Consider the following 17,450-nt stretch of genomic DNA (forward strand, 5'->3'; position numbering starts at 1 on the left):
CTCTGCCTCCTGAGCTGTGGAGGCCTATCTGGGGAATTCAGATTAGCCTGTGCACTCCCACACACGCCAGCTGGGTGACCTTGGGCTAGTCACAGCTTCTCGGAGCTCTCTCAGCCCCACCTACCTCACAGGGTGTTTGTTGTGAGGGGGGAAGGGCAAGGAGATTGTCAGCCCCTTTGAGTCTCCAACAGGACAGAAAGGGGGGATATAAATCCAAACTCCTCCTCCTCCTCTGTGTTGCCCGGCATGGGCGTGCCCACGCCACCTGAGGGGGCAGAAGAAGTCTGAAAACGGCAGGGGCTGGGCGTGCCCATAGGTGGCTGGCAGACTCTTTCCCCAGGAGCTCTTTTCCCCTAGCCGGTGCGGCTCCTTTCTGGGCCTGCCGATCAGTGTGCGATGGGGCAGGTGGGTCCCTCCTGGGGCTTGTAAGTGGCTCTCATGGGGGTCTGGGTGCCCCTGCCTGCCTGGGGTACCGTTCCCCTCCCCCCTCGGGCTTTGGACCTGGGCCTTCTTCTCATCCCTTCCAGAGAGCAGGAGTCAGGTGTTGGCTGCGAGCTCACCTGCCTCCTCCCACCCCTCCCTGCCCCTGGGCTGGCTTTGCCGGCTCTCTCCTCTCCCACGACTCCCAAGCTTTTGCAAGACAGCCACGACCAGATACTTGGAAGCAGGGAGGGGGGAGCGTTTGGAAGTGTCCCCCCTGCAACATTTCCCTGGCCTGAAAGGGCCTGGAATGGGGATCTCTTGGCCCTGTTGAGGCAAGCGAAGGAATGAAGACATCTCTGTATTATTGAAGGCTTCCACTGCTGGAATCACTCAGGCAGTGGTGGTGAACCTATGGCACTCCAGATGTGCATGGACTACAATTCCCATCAGCCCCTGCCAGCATGGCCAATTGGGAATTGTAGTCCATGAACATCTGGAGTCTCATAGGTTTGCCACCACGGCGGGTGTTGTGGGTTTCCCTGGTTGTATCTTCAGATGCCAGCCACAGATGCAGGCAAAGCGTCAGGAGACTGGAACGCGGCCAATACAACCTGGGAAACTCACACCACCCGATGCTCAAATAGGATGTGCCTCCCTAGGTTCGCCCCTCAGCCTGGTGAGTCCAGCTGCTGCCCCTCGTTTGGAAGCCCCGAGAACCAGGAAGGACGTGGCTGAGGTGTGGGATGCTCTGTGACATCCCTGGAAAGGTTTTTGGGGAATTCCAAAGTGTCCCACAGCTGGGTGACGTCACGTTTGGTTATGTAGCCAGAAATGACCCGAAGGGATGCTGCTCTGGTTTCTGCATTTTCCCCTGGCTGGACAGGTGATGGGGAATGGGGCTGGGAGTTCCCCAGTTCCCTGGGGGCTTTTCTCTGCTGCCCGGCCCCCTGAAGTCTGCCCGTCTCTGCAAAGCCACGGTAACCTTCCCTCCCCTCCCCCCCGGCTTTGTCCTCAGGAATTACACTCTGTACGTTCTGGACAATCCAAACCTCCAGCAGCTGTGGGACTGGAGCCACCACGCCCTCTCCATCCCCGTGGGCAAGATGTACTTTGCCTTCAACCCAAAGCTCTGCCTCTCAGAGATCTACCGCATGGAAGAGATCACGGGCACCAAGGGCAGGCAGAACAAAGCGGAGATCAACCCCCGGACCAACGGCGACCGAGCGTCCTGTGAGTGTGTTTGTCAGTAAGCAGCAATCTGGGGGGAGGTGAGAGAAGGTGAGTGAGAGTCTGGGCACGGGGCAGAGGCCCCAGGCGCTCGGGGAGAATCCCCACGGAGAAAAGACACCTGTTCCCCCCCCAGTTCAACAAGATACAGCACCTTTGCGTGCGTCTATTGTGGGGCTCAAAGTTAATCCCAGCATCAGACAATGCACATTTCCCACAAACCCGCGATCTGCTTGGCGGCTCTTTCGTTCTCCGTTCTGATTGGCTCTTGTGTTGTGTTGGGGCAGGAACAACACCCATCCCCTCTACTTGTGTTTTTTACTTTCACGCAGCTTCATAGAAACGCAGGTAGTCTTTTTTACCTTGTGCCAGCCATGGCGACCCACGTCGTTGCTACGCATGTATGAATGCTTCCTCCCCCTCTCTTTGCAGGAGCGTGTCTTCGTAGCCATGACCAGCACACAAATACACACACACACACACACACAAAGGCTTCGTGCACTCTGTGCCCAGCTCGCTGTGCTCTGATTGGCTGGAACATTTCATGTCACTCCCTGGGTGGGGGGAAATAAACCAGCTGTCTCCCCATGGGTCTGGCCTCGGCCCGCGTTTTTCAAAAAGTTGCACCTTCCTGCCGGTTTTTGAAAAACGCGGGATGAGGGGGAAGAGTGCGTGCCAGTGCTGGGATGGAGCCGAGTTGGGCACTGAAGCCGTTGGGACTCCTTGCCCAAACCGGGATTTTTATCGTGAGTATCATGGGATTTTTTGACTGTGGGGAATCGCCCACGGTCTCATTCCCTGGAGCTCAGTGAACCAGTCCTTGGTTAAATAGGCAAGACTTTTTGAAGGAAATACTATTGAAGACGACTAAATGTGGACGGCCAGGGAGTTGCTGCCGTCACCTGCAAGAGCTGTGGAGTGTTTGTTGTTTTGCTGGACGATGGGTGTTGATACCTGGGAGAGAACCTCAAATCTTTTGGAAGAAAAGGCCCTGCAGCTAGAGGCTCAAGTATCCACACTCCAGAACATTAAGAAAAACAAAGGTTTCCTGGACAGGATGGAGCCCACAGGGGATCTCTCTGAGGAGGATGGCAGCTCTCAAACACCGAAGGTGGGCAATTGGAGGAGTGTGGCTCAAAGAAGGAGAGGGATCAGGGAGCATTCTGTGAGTTTGAATCTACAAAATAGATTTGAGGTTCTCTCCCTTGTCAGTGAGGACAAGGAACAGATACAGGAGCAACAGAGGGCGTTTTCCCGCTTACCATTAGGTGTGCGCTACTGTAGGCAAGTAGCGCGGGGTTCCCCGGCACTCCCCACTGTCGCGCCCTTCAAAACGGCGCCTTTTGATGACCCCGCGCAGAGCGCAGGGTCGTGGGGATGCCCGGACGCGCGTCAGAAATGACGTGCACGGAGAGCAGCGCGCAGCATAGGGGGGTCGCGAGACAAGTGGGGAAACGCCCAGAGTTAGCCCTCAGAAGTCATTCTGGTGCCAAAAGGCTCAGCCCATGAAATGGCACCTACAAAACCCCAGAAAACAGAGATAAATGAAAGATTCTCCGTATGTTGTCGAAGGCTTTCACGGCCGGAATCACTGGGGTGCTGTGTGGTTTCCGGGCTGTCTGGCTGTGTTCTAGCAGCATTCTCTCCTGACGTTTCGCCTGCATCTGTGGCTGGCCTATTCAGATCCTCTATCTTCAGATCCATTTATCAGAACCTCTGAAGATGCATTCAGCCACAGATGCAGGCGAAACATCAGGAGAGAATGCTGCTAGAACACGGCCATGCAGCCCGGAACCCACACAGCACCCCAGAAAGATTCTCCACTTAGGCAGAAAAAATGAAATGCACAGAAATGCACAGGTGACACCTGGCTTGACAACAGCACATGCGAAAGGGATCTGGGTGTCTCAGTAAACCATGCACTGAACATCAGTCAGCAGGGTGATGCGGCAGCCAAGAAAGCCAATTCAATTCTGGGATGCATCAATTAGAGGATGGTGTCTAGATCAAGGGACATAATAGTACCTCTCTATTCTGCATTGGTCAGAGCTCACCTGGAATACTGTGTTCAGTTCTGGGCACCGCAATTCAAAAGGAGATTGACAAGCTGGAACAGGTCCAGAGGAGGGCAACCAAAATGGTCAAAGGTCTTGAATCTGTGCCCTACGAAGAGAGACTTAGGGATATGGGATTTAAGCTGCCTCTGTTTTAGAATTTTTGTATGCTGCTATTGATTTTAAGGGTTGTAATTATGTTTTAATTGTTGTTAGATATTATGTGTTGTAAACCGCCTAGAGCCCTTTGGGGATGAGGCAGTCCACGAAATAATAATAACAACAACAACAACAACAACAACAACAACAACAACAACAACAACAACAGAAATAATAATAACAACAGAAATGATCAGTAAAAGAGTGAAGAAAGTCAAAAATTGGACATCACCTGGCAATGATCAGTTGCATGGATTTTGGCTCAAATATCTGACCAGCCTGCACTCAAAAATGGCTGAACAATTCAATGAAATGCTGCAAACTGGAAACATCAGTGAATGGATAGTAACTGGGAAAACATATTTGATACAGAAAGATTCAGCAAAAGGGACAATACCAGGAAACTACAGGCCAATAACGTGTTTGCCTACAATGTTCAAATTGCTGACAGGCATAATTGCTGATCAAATCCAAGATTACTTGGAGGCAAATAACATCTTGCCAGTAGAACAAAAAGGTAATAAAAGAAGAAGTAGGGGCACCAAAGATCAGCTTCTGATTGATAAAATGATACTGGAGAACTGCAAAAGCCGCAAAACAAACCTGTTTACAACGTGGATTGATTACAAAAAAGCATTCGACTCACTGTCACACAGTTGGATCATCAAATGTCTGGATGTCATTGGGGTTTGTGAAAATATTAGCAAGTTTACTCAAAATGCAATGAAACCCTGGAAAACTGAGTTGTTAGGTGGGCAAAATCCAAAGCTACCGGAACTGTCAACATCAAGAGAGGAATTTTCCAGGGTGACTCACTGTCACCATTGTTGTTCATCATTGCAATGATCCCACTGTCAACAATTCTACAAAACAAACCTGGGCTATCAAACTGCAAGAAATTCACCGAAATTTCCCACTTGCCTGTACATGGATGATCCTAAAAGCTTTATGGAAAATCAGAAACTGAAATTCAGTCACTGACCAACACAGTCAGAAGTCTTCAGCAATGACATTAGTATGGAGTTCGGCTTGGACAAATGCCGCCAGTGGCATTGAAGAAAGGGAAAATTACTGACAGTAAGGGCATAGAGTATGCTTCTAATGGAAAAAGAAGAAACCATAAAAGTGCAATCAACCTGAATCCCTATAAATACCCTGGGAATACTACAGCTGGACAAATCAACGTAAGCTATGGACATGTGAAAAATGTGGTCAGCAGAGAGGCGAATATGTCCAAAGGGTCAGAAAAAAAATTTTTGAAGAGCAAAACTAAAACGGTGGGAATACGACATCAAGGCTATCAACACTCTGGGCCATACCCGGCCATCAGATACACTGCTGGAATTCAGTGAACTGGACGCTTAAGCAGAGCTGGATGATCTGGACAGAAAAACAAGAAAACTGATGAAAATCCACTTACTCATTACACCACAGCTGTAGTGATGTTGACAGATTCTTAATACCTAGCCAGAAAATCAGGAGGTAGAGGGCTTCTGCAAGTGGAAACAAAGCCCGGTGGAAAGAAGAGCAGAAACATGCACTGGCAGATTATGTGAAAAACAGTGAAAGAACCAACATTGATGATGGAAGTCAACAGCAGAAAACTGCTCAAAGTGCAAAAAAAAAGACAAAGAGTGAATAACCCGTAAAAATACACTGCAAAGCAAGAAGAGAGAGAAAACTGGCAAAGAAGGCTCTCCATGGATAACGAGTTCACTAGAAAAAAAATTGAGGGACAAAATTGACAAAGGAAAAAAAACCTGGTTGTGGCTCACAAATGGAACTTTGAAAAAGGATGACTGAGAGCCTGATTCTTGCAGCCCAAGAAGAACAAGCAAGAATTCGAACAAACGCCATCAAAGCCAGAATTGAAAAGTCAACTACAGATCCCAAGTGCAGACTCCGCAAGGAAGCGAGACCGAAACAATAGATCACATACCTCTAGCTGCCGCAAGAAGATGGCGCAGACGGACTACAAGCAGAGGCATACATCACTGTTGCTCAGATGATTCACTGGAACTTTGTGCTTTTAACTACCATCTGCCTGTATTGACAAAGAACTGGTGGAATCTACAAACCTGAAAAGGTCACTGAAAAATGAAATCACGAAAAAACTACTCTGGGACTTCCGAATTCAGACTGACAAAGTTTTGGAACCACAATACTCCCTGACCTCACCGCAGATTGTGGAAAAAAAAGAAAAGTGTGGATAGTTGATGTTGCAATTCCTGGTGACAGCCAGGATTGATGAGAAGCAACTGGAAAAAACTTTCACACCCATTACCGAGAAGGATTTAAGGATTGAACTACACAAAGACTCCTGGAGCACAAACCAGTACAGGTGGTCCCCAGTGGTGATCGGTGACACTGGGTGCAGTGCCTAAAGATCTTGAACGGCACTTGTAAAAACAATCGCATACTTTCGACAAAAAATCACCATATGTCAGCTGCAAAAGGCCACCCTCTACTCGGGTTCTGTAATCGCAAGATTATTCGGCCGATACATCACTACACAGTCCTAGATGCTTGGGAAGTGTCCGACGTGTGATGTAATACAAAATCCAGCATATTGATCTTGCTTGCTGTGTGTAACTGTTTTGTATCAATAATAATAATAATAATAATAATAATAATAATAATAATAATAATAATAATAATAATAATAATAATAATAATAATAATAAAGAAGAGCTGGAAAAGATTACAAAATACAAGGACCTACAAATTGAAGTTGAACGATTATGGCAAAAAAGAACAACAGTAATCCCACTAGTAGTCGGTGCTCTAGGATGAATCTCAAGAAATCTTGAAAAACATCTGGAAAGCCTAAACTTGGACAGAACATCAGTCCACCTGCTGCAGGAAGCAGCACTTCTAGGAACTGCACACATTCTACGCAAATACCTCTAATATCCTAGGTCCTTGGGAAGGACTCGATATTCAGAGATGAATTCCAGACACTTGTGCTGTGTTGTTATGTGTATATTAATAGTAATAGTAATAGTAATAGTAGTAGTAGTAGTAGTAGTAGTAGTAGTAGTAGTAATAATAATAATAATAATAATAATAATAATAATAATAATAATAATCCTAGAACACATGAACAATGCAAACGAACGTACAAGATTGCCACCACTGAAGATTGTTCCAAGGAAGGATCTGCTCAATTCACTGAAGGATGCAAACAAGGTCATTGCTGGAATCCAAACAATGTCACTGCATGAAACAAACCAGCTTATGTACAGCACTGCAGTAGTGATTACTAAAGAGCTAGGGGTAAAGATTCATCACCCAGAAAGAAGGCCGAAAATAGGTACTCCAAAGTGGAAAATCAGACTGGGAAGAAAAATCAGCAAACTACGATCGGATGCCAGCAAACTGAAAAGCATGAAGGAGAAGAAGCTGAAAAAATGAGAAAATCAAGGCAGACCTAGTTAAGAAGGTACCAACCTGGACAAGAGGAAACTCAATGAGGCAATAGAGGTGGTCAAACAACAGCTGAGGTGGCAGTTTGCAAAGAAGATTGCAAAGATTCGAAGCTAAGGGTTGTCTCAATCTTCAAGCAGGAATCAACTCTTCTACTCCAACCAGAAATCGATCTCTACCAGAATGTAAGTGGAGATGTGAAAGCGAAACACAGGAGGGAAGCTAGACACGAGAACAAACGATTGAGTTCTGAGAGAAACATTTGGGACAGCCCAAAGAACTACACCCAAAATGCAAGTTTGGCCGAAGATGTGGAGGCTGAACTGAGCAGCAACAACATGGACAACCTGGTAATAAACAACTAAAATGGTTATTGGAAAACGAGCAAAAAAAGGTGAAGAACTGGACTGCCCCAGGCGGTGATGAACTACATAGATTCTGGGCTGAAGAAACTGACCAACTTGCATGTGAAAGAATTCGCCCAACAGTTGAACTCAAGAGTGCTGCAAACAGAATTAGGATTGAAGAATCGGATGACAACAGGGGAAAACTCTTTCTGATAAATGAAAAGACCAAGAAAAGGGGAGCAATCCCTAGCAATCATTACAGACCAATCCCAATTTGCCTACCGGCAACAACCCTTTAAGCTTTTACTGGCATATTAGCCTGATGCAATACAAAGACCAACCTGGAAGGAAAGAAATTGCCGCCCCCTAGAACAAAAAAAAGGAAACAAACCAAACAGTAGGGGAACAAAAGATCAACCGTTCATATAGATAAAATGATCCTCGAGAATCTGTAAAAGAAGGAAAACCAACTTGCATGTAGCTTGGATTGGATTACAGGAAAGCATCTCGACCACCGCCACACAGTTGGATACTTCATTGCCTGGAGATAATTGGAGTCAGTGAAAACATCAAAAAATTGGTCAAGAATGCAATGCCACACTTTGAAAACAGAATTCAATAGTCAATGGAGCAGGAATAAAGTCAACATCCGGCGAATATTCCACAGAGACCTCCTGTCCCCACTACTCTTCATCATTGCTACGATTCCGCTCTCTATAATTCTGAAGAAAACAGGTCAAGGATACATCAGACAGCAAGAAACTCACCAAAAATTCTCACACCTTCTATACATGGATGACCTAAAAGCCCCATGGAAAATCAAAAGCAGAGTATTTGAGTCACTACTGGGGAACATTGCAGTGAGAGTTCCTTAGCACTGACATTGCAATGTCGGATTTTGGACTTGACAAGTGTGCAACTTTGGAACTCAGTAAAGGTAAACTCTGTGAACATGCTAAGGTGCGGAATATGCCAAATGCCATAGAAATAAAGCAGCTTACTAGTGAATAGAAAGCTACAACATACTTAGAGGGATGCACTGCAAGCAGAGAACATCAAGCTACGCAGAAGTCAAAAGGCACTTAATTAGGAATATCTTAGAAGAGGGTCAGAAAAATTTTGAAATCAAAGTTAAATGGAGGAAATACAATAAAGGCAATAATTAATAATTTCATGATGCCTGTAGTAATGCTACACTATTATAGCATAATTAACTGGATTAATAAAGCCGAATTGGACATCCCTGGACAGAAAAACAACAAGGAAAATTATGACCATCAATCGAAAGCACTGCATCCGGCATAGATGTAGACAGACTCTACCCTGGCAAGGTCAGAAGGAGGAAGAGGACTGCTCCAGGTCAAGCAATCAGTAGAGGGAAGAGAAAAGAGGCCTGAAAGAATACATCCAAAGAGAAGAGAGTCAAAGAGCCAAAGTGATTGAAAGAAGTCCACAAGGCTGAGATGCTGAAAGCCAAAGAATCTAAAAGAAGAGTATAGAGTCCAACCAGTTTTAAAATACTGAAAGGAGCAAGTGGCTAAACAAGCCACTCCATAGGGCAGTACCACTTTAAGAACATTGAAGGGAAGGTTGACAGCAAGCAAACATGGGAGTGGCTCAGAAGGGGAACTCTAAAAGAAGGAAACTGAAGGCCTGATTTTTTGCTGCCCAGGAGCAGAAGCATTGCACGGACCTGTAAAATGCAATAAAGACACGAATCGGAAGTCCTATTAATGACTCCAAAGTGCCGCCTCCTGCAAGAGAGTGTGATGAAACCGTGGAGCATGCCATCATCTGCTGCTGTAAGAAAGGCCAGCTCCAAACTGACTATCTCGAACGGGCTGGCACAATAGGGCTAGCAGCAATGGTGCACTTGAACCTTTGCAAAAAGTAATGGCCTCTGCCCTGTAGCAAGACCCTGGTAACGGTTAATGCTCAGAGAAGTCCACAGAAAATGAAGAAGCAAAATACTCTGGGACTTTAGAATACAGATAGACATACACCTGGCACATAATAAACACCCCAGACACAACAGAAAGATAGAGAAGAAACATGTTTGGATCATAGATGTTGCTGTGCCAGTTGACAGCATGTGGTAAGAAGGACAAAGAGCTGGAAAAGATCACAAAACACAAGGACCTCCACAAATTGAGGTTGAAATCCATTGTGGCAAAAAGAACAACAGTAATCCCACTAGTAGTCGGTGCTTCAGGAGGGAATCCCAAAGAAATCTTGAAAAAAACATCTGGAAAGCTCTAAACTTGGATTAGAATATCAGTCCACATGCTGCAGAAAGCAGCACTTCTAGGAACTGCACATATTCTACGCAAATACCTCTAATATCCTAGGTCCTTGGGAAGGACTCGATATTCAGAGATGAATTCCAGACACTTGTGCTGTGTTGTTATATGTATAATAATAATAATAATAATAATAATAATAATAAGTTTAGTTTGTTGAAGTGAAGGTGAAGAGGTGACATGATAGCCCTGTTTAGATATTTGAAGGATGTCATATTGGTGAGGGAGCAAGCTTGTTTTCTGCTGCTCCAGAGATCAGGACCAGGAGTCGTGGGTTCATGGAAACAGCAGCATGACCTCTTGCCTCTTCCGGTCTTTGCAGCTGCCCCCCCTCCCCTGCCACCGCCCCCCTGGCTGGTTCTGACCCCGCTGTCCTCCTCCTCCTCCTCCTCCTCCTCCTCCTTCATCTCTTCCAGGCAAAACCCAACCCCTGCGTTTTGTGTCCAACAACACCTACCTCGACTGGACCGCGATCATCCTCTCTCGGGCGGGGAGCTGCACCTCAGCCCCGAAAGTATCGAGACCTCCTGAGCTTCATCGTCTACTACAAGGAATCGTAAGTCCTTGAACATCCTCTCCCAGGAGCAGAGGGATGGCTCAACCCCACCCCCCCCATCCCTGACCCCCACGTGGTTTGTATGCATTATTCTAGCAAGCGGTTGGCATGATCCATGCCCATTGCAGCCGAATAGACTGAAACCATTCCTTCTTGACAGGGGCAGTGCTGGTTTTAATTTTATCTTACTATATAATTGAGCAGCATATTTTTGGTGATGAAGCAGAGGAAGTGAAGGAGTCTGGGAGATGTTGTCCAGAGGGGCTGATGGGACTGCAACTCAGGTGGTAACACTTCCTAAAGCTCGGGGGTCTTGGAAGGGCTGTCGTATTCCTGGCCTGAGCCAACTCTCCAGCAGCTAGTCCAATGCTAATGGCCAGGACTGAACAGGCCACCCAGGCTGTTTGGGAATGGGGAGCAAGAGGGCTTCAGCTGAGGCGGGGAGGGGGGCGGAGGGTGAAGGGAGGCCCCACCCAGAGCACTCCAGGCAGGCTGGGGGGGGGGGAGTGGGAGAGTTAACTTTTATTTATTTTTCTATTTATTTACATTTATTCCCTGCCCTTTACTGAGGTTAGAATAAAAACCACACAGCAGTGAACTGCAAGAAAGAGCAAGCTGGGAGAGGGGCAGAAAGAGAAAGAGAGACGGGGTAGGGGGCTGGAAAGAGAGAGGGAAAGCTGGGTTGGGGGTGGCAGAAACAGACCGAATAGAGAGTTGGAGTAAGAAGACCAAAAGAGAGAGCTGGAATAAGTGGGCGGACAGAGAGAGGACTGGGGGGGAAGTGGGGCAGAAAGAGAGTTGGGGTTGTGGGGCAGAGAGACAGGGAAAGAGAGAGGGCTTGGTGGCAGGGCAGGAATGGAGGGTCTGTTTGATTAAAAGAGATACTTACCTGTTTTTAAGACCTACCCTGAAAATAAGACCTAGCATTATTTTTCGGGATTTTTGGAGGATGCTTGAAACATAAGCCCTACTCCAAAAATAAGTCCCTGTTACAGATTTCCTGGACAGATTGATCTGGTCATGTGGGGGGCACAAAATCGTAGAAAAAAAAATAAGACATCCCCTGAAAACAAACCCTAACACATCTTTTGGAGCAAAAATTAATATAAGATCCTGTCTTATTTTCGGGGAAACAGGGGTAGCAGCAGAGATGCAGAAAGCGGCATCCAGGCGGAAAGAAGAGAGCCAGAGATACCTTGAGTTGCTTTTTATAAAAGAAGTTTACTAATTTAAAAGGGTTTACTAATTTAAAATTGGCCATGCTGGCAGGGGCTGATGGGAATTGTAGTCCATGAACATCTGGAGAGCCACAGGTTGCAGGCCGCATAAAACAAATAAATGCTGTGCTGCTTTGTTACATATTCACAGTATTAACTATACATTTAAGACTACGCCTCTGGACGTTTCCTGTTCTTCTACTTCTCCTCGTGTTGTGCTCAAACAAAGAAACAAGTTAACTTAAGAACATAAGAACATAAGAACAAGTCAGCTGGATCAGACCAGAGTCCATCTAGTCCGTCCAGCTCTTCGCTATTCCTCGTGCAATGGGCTATAATCTTCAGGTGCCTTTTGGGAGCTCACCAGCAGGGAGGTGAAAGCAATGGCCTTCTGCTGCTGCTGCTGCTGCTCCCGAGCACCTGGACTGCTAAGGCATTTGCAATCTCAGATCAAGGAGGATCAAGATTGGTAGCCATAGATCGACTTCCTCATAAATCTGTCCAAGCCCCTTTTAAAGCTAATATCCAGGTTAGTGGCCATCACCCTCCCCTGTGGCAGCATATTCCAAACACCAATCACACGTTGTGTGCAGAAATGTTTCCCCTTTATTAGTCCCAATTCTTCCCCAGCATTTTCACCGGATGCCCCTGGTTCTAGTATTGCGAGAAAAGAGAGAAGAACTTCTCTCTCTGTCCACATTTTCTACCTCCCATGCATAATTTTATAGACTTCCCCAATCCTATCCCTCCCTCAGCCGCCTCTTTCCAAATCCAAAAAGAGTCCCAAACGCTGCAGCCTCTCCTCATAGGGAAGGTGCTCCAGTCCCTCAATCATCCTCGTTGCCCTTTATACCTCTGAGGTACGTGCTCAGTAACATGCAAGCAATGGCTGTTTGACGGACCAATAGGCAATAGGCCAGGTCGTAAACAGTGACCTCAGCAACGTGTTTACAGACAGACAGTTAACTGAGTTGTGACAGACACTTGCAAATGTCAACAAGCCCCTTCTCAAGCATCTGCCACACAAATCACACAATTTATCCCAGAGATTCTCAGACTTCATTTTGGTTCGTGGCTTCGTAAGCATGTTGGCCACCATCGCTTCTGAAGGACAGCCAAGGGGTCCCTTCTGCAGCACGTCTCTCCCAGAAGCAGAGTCTGGTCCACCACGTGCTTCTTTCCCTTTCGGACGCTTTCACTCCTCACTCGTGGAATGCAGGCTTGATTATCCTCAAACAGGAAGACTGGCTCAGGTTCATCGATATGCCAAAGTCCTACAGAAGACAAATGGTCCACTCCGCCTCTTTGCTCGCACTACAGGCAGAAGAGATGCACCCAGACTCTGCAGTTGATCTGGCAACCACAGTCCAACTTATTAAGTTGTCTCCATAAAAGAAAACATGTCCACTTGTAGCTCTGCTGCTTGAGCTGAGGAGGCTTATCTGGGCAACTAGATTGTGCGCTCTAACACACACCAGCTGGGTGACCTTTGGCCAGCCAGCCAGTTCTTCTGGATTCTCCCTCAGCAACCCACACCACCACAGGGCAGTTTATTGTGGGCTGGGAAGGAAATTGTAAGCCCCTTTGAATCTCCTCACCAGGTTGGGGATGGGGAACTTACCTGCAGTAACTTTAGGACTATAGGAACGCAGTGCCTCTCCAGATGTTGACTACAAGCCCCATCATCCCCTGCCAGCATCATGATGGCAGGGGATGATGGGAACTGTAGTCCATAACATCTGGAGGGCCGCACGTTTGACACCTGTGCTTTAGACCAAGGCCTCTTGCATCTACAATGAAAGAAAATCATTTGTCGTGCTCCAGAAATGACATCATTGCATTGCTGGCAGTCATGAGGATGCTCTGGTATTTGGGCCACACTCTATGGTAGCCATTTCTACTATAGAGTTTTGCATCCCTGCTGTTGTGCCAAAGGGCAACATGATAACGCGTAGCGCATTGAAATGGCTCGCCATGTACATTGTGGGACAACCCAAGCTGACTCACTGGTTAGCCCCCCGCTAGCTGGGCTGATTGGTGTGGGCACTTCAAGAGGGGGGTCTTGCCTCCATCTCCTCCTCAGGGCTCCCCCTAAAGTCCTGACCTCTTTCCAACCAGGCCCTTCCAGAACGTGACAGAATACGTGGGCCAGGATGCCTGCGGGGCCAACAGTTGGAACGTGGTGGACGTGGACCTCCCGCTGAACAATGACCAAGAGCCAGGCGTGGTTCTCCAGAATCCCCGCCCAATTGGACCCAGTAATGCCATTTTTGTAAGGGCCATCACCCTCAAATTTCACGGTTGAGAGGGGCGAACTACGGGCCCAGAGCGTAGGTGGTTACATACCGCACTCATGCCTCGCAGGTATGGGGGGTATCGTAGTCGGGCAGTGTGGGTCTCCCCAAGCGTTTGTCGGGAGCAGCTGCTTGTAGGCTCCAGTTCCGGATGGGAAATGCCTCTGGGGTGAGGGGGCAGCTGGACATGGGGCTCAGGGGAGGAGGAGGAGGAGGGGTTCCAACTCAGGCCCCCTCCAGATGTCCTCTCTCCATCCTCGGCCAGCTCCGCCACCGTCCTAATGCCACGCTGAGGTCATTCTCCATGTCTAACTCCCCTCTTTCACCCATGGATCGCGGCGGTGGAAGCCGCCCACCCAGCCCAACGGCAACCTCACATACTACCTGGTTTTGTGGCAGCAGCTGGCGGAGGACTCTGAGTTGTACAGCAACGACTATTGCCACAAGGGTAAGCGAGGGCGGGACTCCTCCGGGGGCTGCGGGGGCTGCTCGGGGTCCCGGGCGAGAGGAGCCGGCTCAGCCTTCCTCTCTTGTCTCTCTGCTAGCTTCCAGGCCTCCGGCTGCCCACCAGCAGCGCTGACACTCGCTTCGACATGGACGACAGCGAGGGCCCCAAGGGCTCCGAGGAGGAAGAGTGCTGCCCTTGCCACAGCCCTGTGGGGCAGCCCCCCCTGGGGCCAGAGTCCTTCCAGAAGAGGTTTGAGAACTTCCTCCACAACTCCATCCTCTTGCCCAGGTGAGGGGGCTCAGGGAAGGCGGGGAGGAGCTGCTGTGGCTGGGGGGCCAGTCGGGGGTCCTGGGTCGGGGGTCCTGGGTCGGGGGTCCTGCCAGCTCACCTGTCCCGCCATGATAAGAACATAAGAATGTAAGAACGAGCCTGCTGGGTCAGACCAGAGTCCATCCAGTCCAGCTCTCTGCTACTCGCAGTGGCCCACCAGGTGCCTTTGGGAGCTCACATGCAGGAGGTGAAAGCAATGGCCTTCTGCTACTGCTGCTCCTGAGCACCTAGTCTGCAAATACAGCCTCACATCCCTGCAGGGCCTTTTTAGAGAGGCCCCTGCCTCCCCAGCTGGGACTGCCCCAAACCAGCCGCCTGTCAGCCTCCTCTTTGTTAGCTTCCCCTTCTTACCTGCATGTTTGGTTGCTGCTGAATTGAGGTAAAAAAAGGTTTTTAACTGAGATATGCACGTTTTTATCCTGCCTCCCCTTAGGATGCTGTACCGTAAATATGATTTTTGTGATTTCAATGTATTTATTGTGTTTTTATGTTGTGCGACACCCTGAGCCCGCGTGGGGAAAGGCATCTGGTATATGTGATTATTATCATTATGTTTAATATCACAGCTGCCAGATCTCTAGCTGGTTGTTGGCCTTCATTACAATTCGAGCCTCACCCAGAGGCCTAGGAAGTTGTCATGTATCGGCGTAGTATTCGTGCAGATCCCAGCAGGGCTGCCTTCTGAATTTGACAGATGTTAATTTTGTCAATTCAAGATGCTCTGCTGCCCTAGTGTTTTTGGGATGGTTTCAGCTGCCGATTACGCACTCGGGATGACTCTCAGCTGGTTTGTGCTATACGACGCTTTGAAGCTCCGATTTTCAAATCGCGTGTTTGGTGACCTTCTTTGTTCGTTTTCAGCATCCCTGCTGTCACCAAGTAAAAAGCCAACAACCAGCTAAACAACAACACAAGCCTTTATTGGCATACAAAACAGGACAAAATTTTAAAACAAAACAAGGTTAAGAAATGCAGTTAAAATTACTAAAATTACTAATTTCCAGTATAAAATTTGCAACAGTTTCACAAAAGAGCACATCAGAGCTGTTCAGGAGATTGGGCATCTTATAAGACTCTCATGCCATCTGAGAACATTGCAAGGAAAAATGGAATTCATGTATTTCATGCGTATCTTATTGTATTTAGGGCATAGAAACAAAGAATGGTCAAGTGTTTCAACCATAATCAGATCACATGAACAGAACGTTCCATATTCTTGAATCTTCCCTCCAGCAGAGCTGCTGATGGCAAGCATAATTTATCAATGAAATCTTGCAGTAGGCTTATGGCTCTCCTCTGGGTGGGATTAATCAGCAGACTTAAGATATGCTGCTGCCATAATTCCATCAGCCAGGGATTAATAATGTAGTCGGAGAACAGGTTGTCTTGGCAGCACTTAATCAAATTATGAAAAATCAAGATCCAAGAGCCTGTTCTTAACTAGGGTCTAGGAAGGCTTCCACCTCGTGGAGCATAATGAGGATTCCAAGGGGAAGCCAAGCATAGCTTCAACCTTTCTAAAGATCAAAAGCATACCATTCTGAAATAAAGTGATCTTGATAACAGAGAGGGAATACAGTCTATTGGATCCCACTAGAAAATGTATATGCAGCCAATATTTTATGGGCCCCCTTATCCCATGCTGCTGTCTCCCTAGAGTTGTTTGGGCTCCATCTCTAATGCAATGCCCACGCATAAGGCACATTTAAAGGAGTTCAACAAATCGACAACCAGCTAAAGAACTGGCGGTTGTGAAATCTACCATAATAATAGTTTATATTTTGTTGTAAGCCGCCCCAAGCTCTGTCTATGGGGAGGGGGCAGGGCAGAAGTTGAATAAATAAATTAGTCAGCCCCCTGAACCACTCCCCCCATTGCAAGTGTTACAAGAGACCCTTCTCTTGGCGCTCCCCCCACCCCACCCCACCAGAAGGGAGGTTGGGGAATACATCTCAGCCCCACCCTGCAAGCAAGCAAGTCTCCCCCTGCAAACCCTAACCCTAACCCCCCCCCTTGGTGACAGGCCCTCCCGCACCAGGACATGAGCAGCTCCATGGGCCGGCAGCTGTCCCAATTGGATCGGTGATGGATCCACTAAATTCAGTATTCTCTAGCCTTTTCCCTCCACCCTGAAAGGGAAGAGAAGCGGGGACCAGCCAGGAAAGAATTCTCGCTGGCTGCCAAAGCCCCAGTGGACAAGCAGGTGGTCTCCTCAAAGGCCCCACACACCCCCTCCCCAATTCAGAACCGAGCCCAGGCACAGAAGGCAGGACCACCTTCAGCCCTCCCCTCGAATGGGTGGGAGCGGCCATGAAAGCCCTGACGTGGCCCTGAACGAGGCTTGCTTGCCCAAAAGGTGGGGGAGGCAGCGCAGGCCAGAAGGTACTCTTGGCCAGTGGGGGTGGTTCATTTTGCCCCAGGCCCGTTGCAGTCTGGCAAGAACCGCCTTCCTGACCAGGGGCCAAGAGCCCGCACTTCTCCACCATTCCCACCACCCCCTTGGCCAGGGAGGAGGAGGAGGAGGAGAAGAAGAAGGAGAAGAAGAAGAAGAAGAAGAAGAGTTTGAATTTATATCCCCCCCCTCTCCCCCGTAAGGAGACCTGGGGGAAAGGCTGACAATCTCCTTGCCCTTCCCCTCACAACAAACACCTTGTGAGGTGGTAGGTGGG

The 17,450-nt window shown here is 48.1% G+C and overlaps 1 protein-coding gene across 1 annotated transcript in view; it reads left to right on the plus strand.

Moving 5' to 3' along the window:
- Positions 1 to 17,450, plus strand: part of LOC125436335 (insulin receptor-related protein-like) — a 56,893-nt gene that overhangs the window by 24,297 nt on the left and 15,146 nt on the right. The window contains 7 exon segments of the mRNA XM_048503248.1: positions 1,439 to 1,653; positions 10,353 to 10,426; positions 10,428 to 10,492; positions 13,828 to 14,073; positions 14,233 to 14,283; positions 14,342 to 14,451; positions 14,556 to 14,739. Coding sequence (XP_048359205.1) covers positions 1,439 to 1,653; positions 10,353 to 10,426; positions 10,428 to 10,492; positions 13,828 to 14,073; positions 14,233 to 14,283; positions 14,342 to 14,451; positions 14,556 to 14,739 — 945 coding nt within the window.

The sequence above is a fragment of the Sphaerodactylus townsendi genome, linkage group LG01, assembly GCF_021028975.2.
Source record: "Sphaerodactylus townsendi isolate TG3544 linkage group LG01, MPM_Stown_v2.3, whole genome shotgun sequence".
Classification (NCBI taxonomy): Eukaryota; Metazoa; Chordata; class Lepidosauria; order Squamata; family Sphaerodactylidae; genus Sphaerodactylus; species Sphaerodactylus townsendi.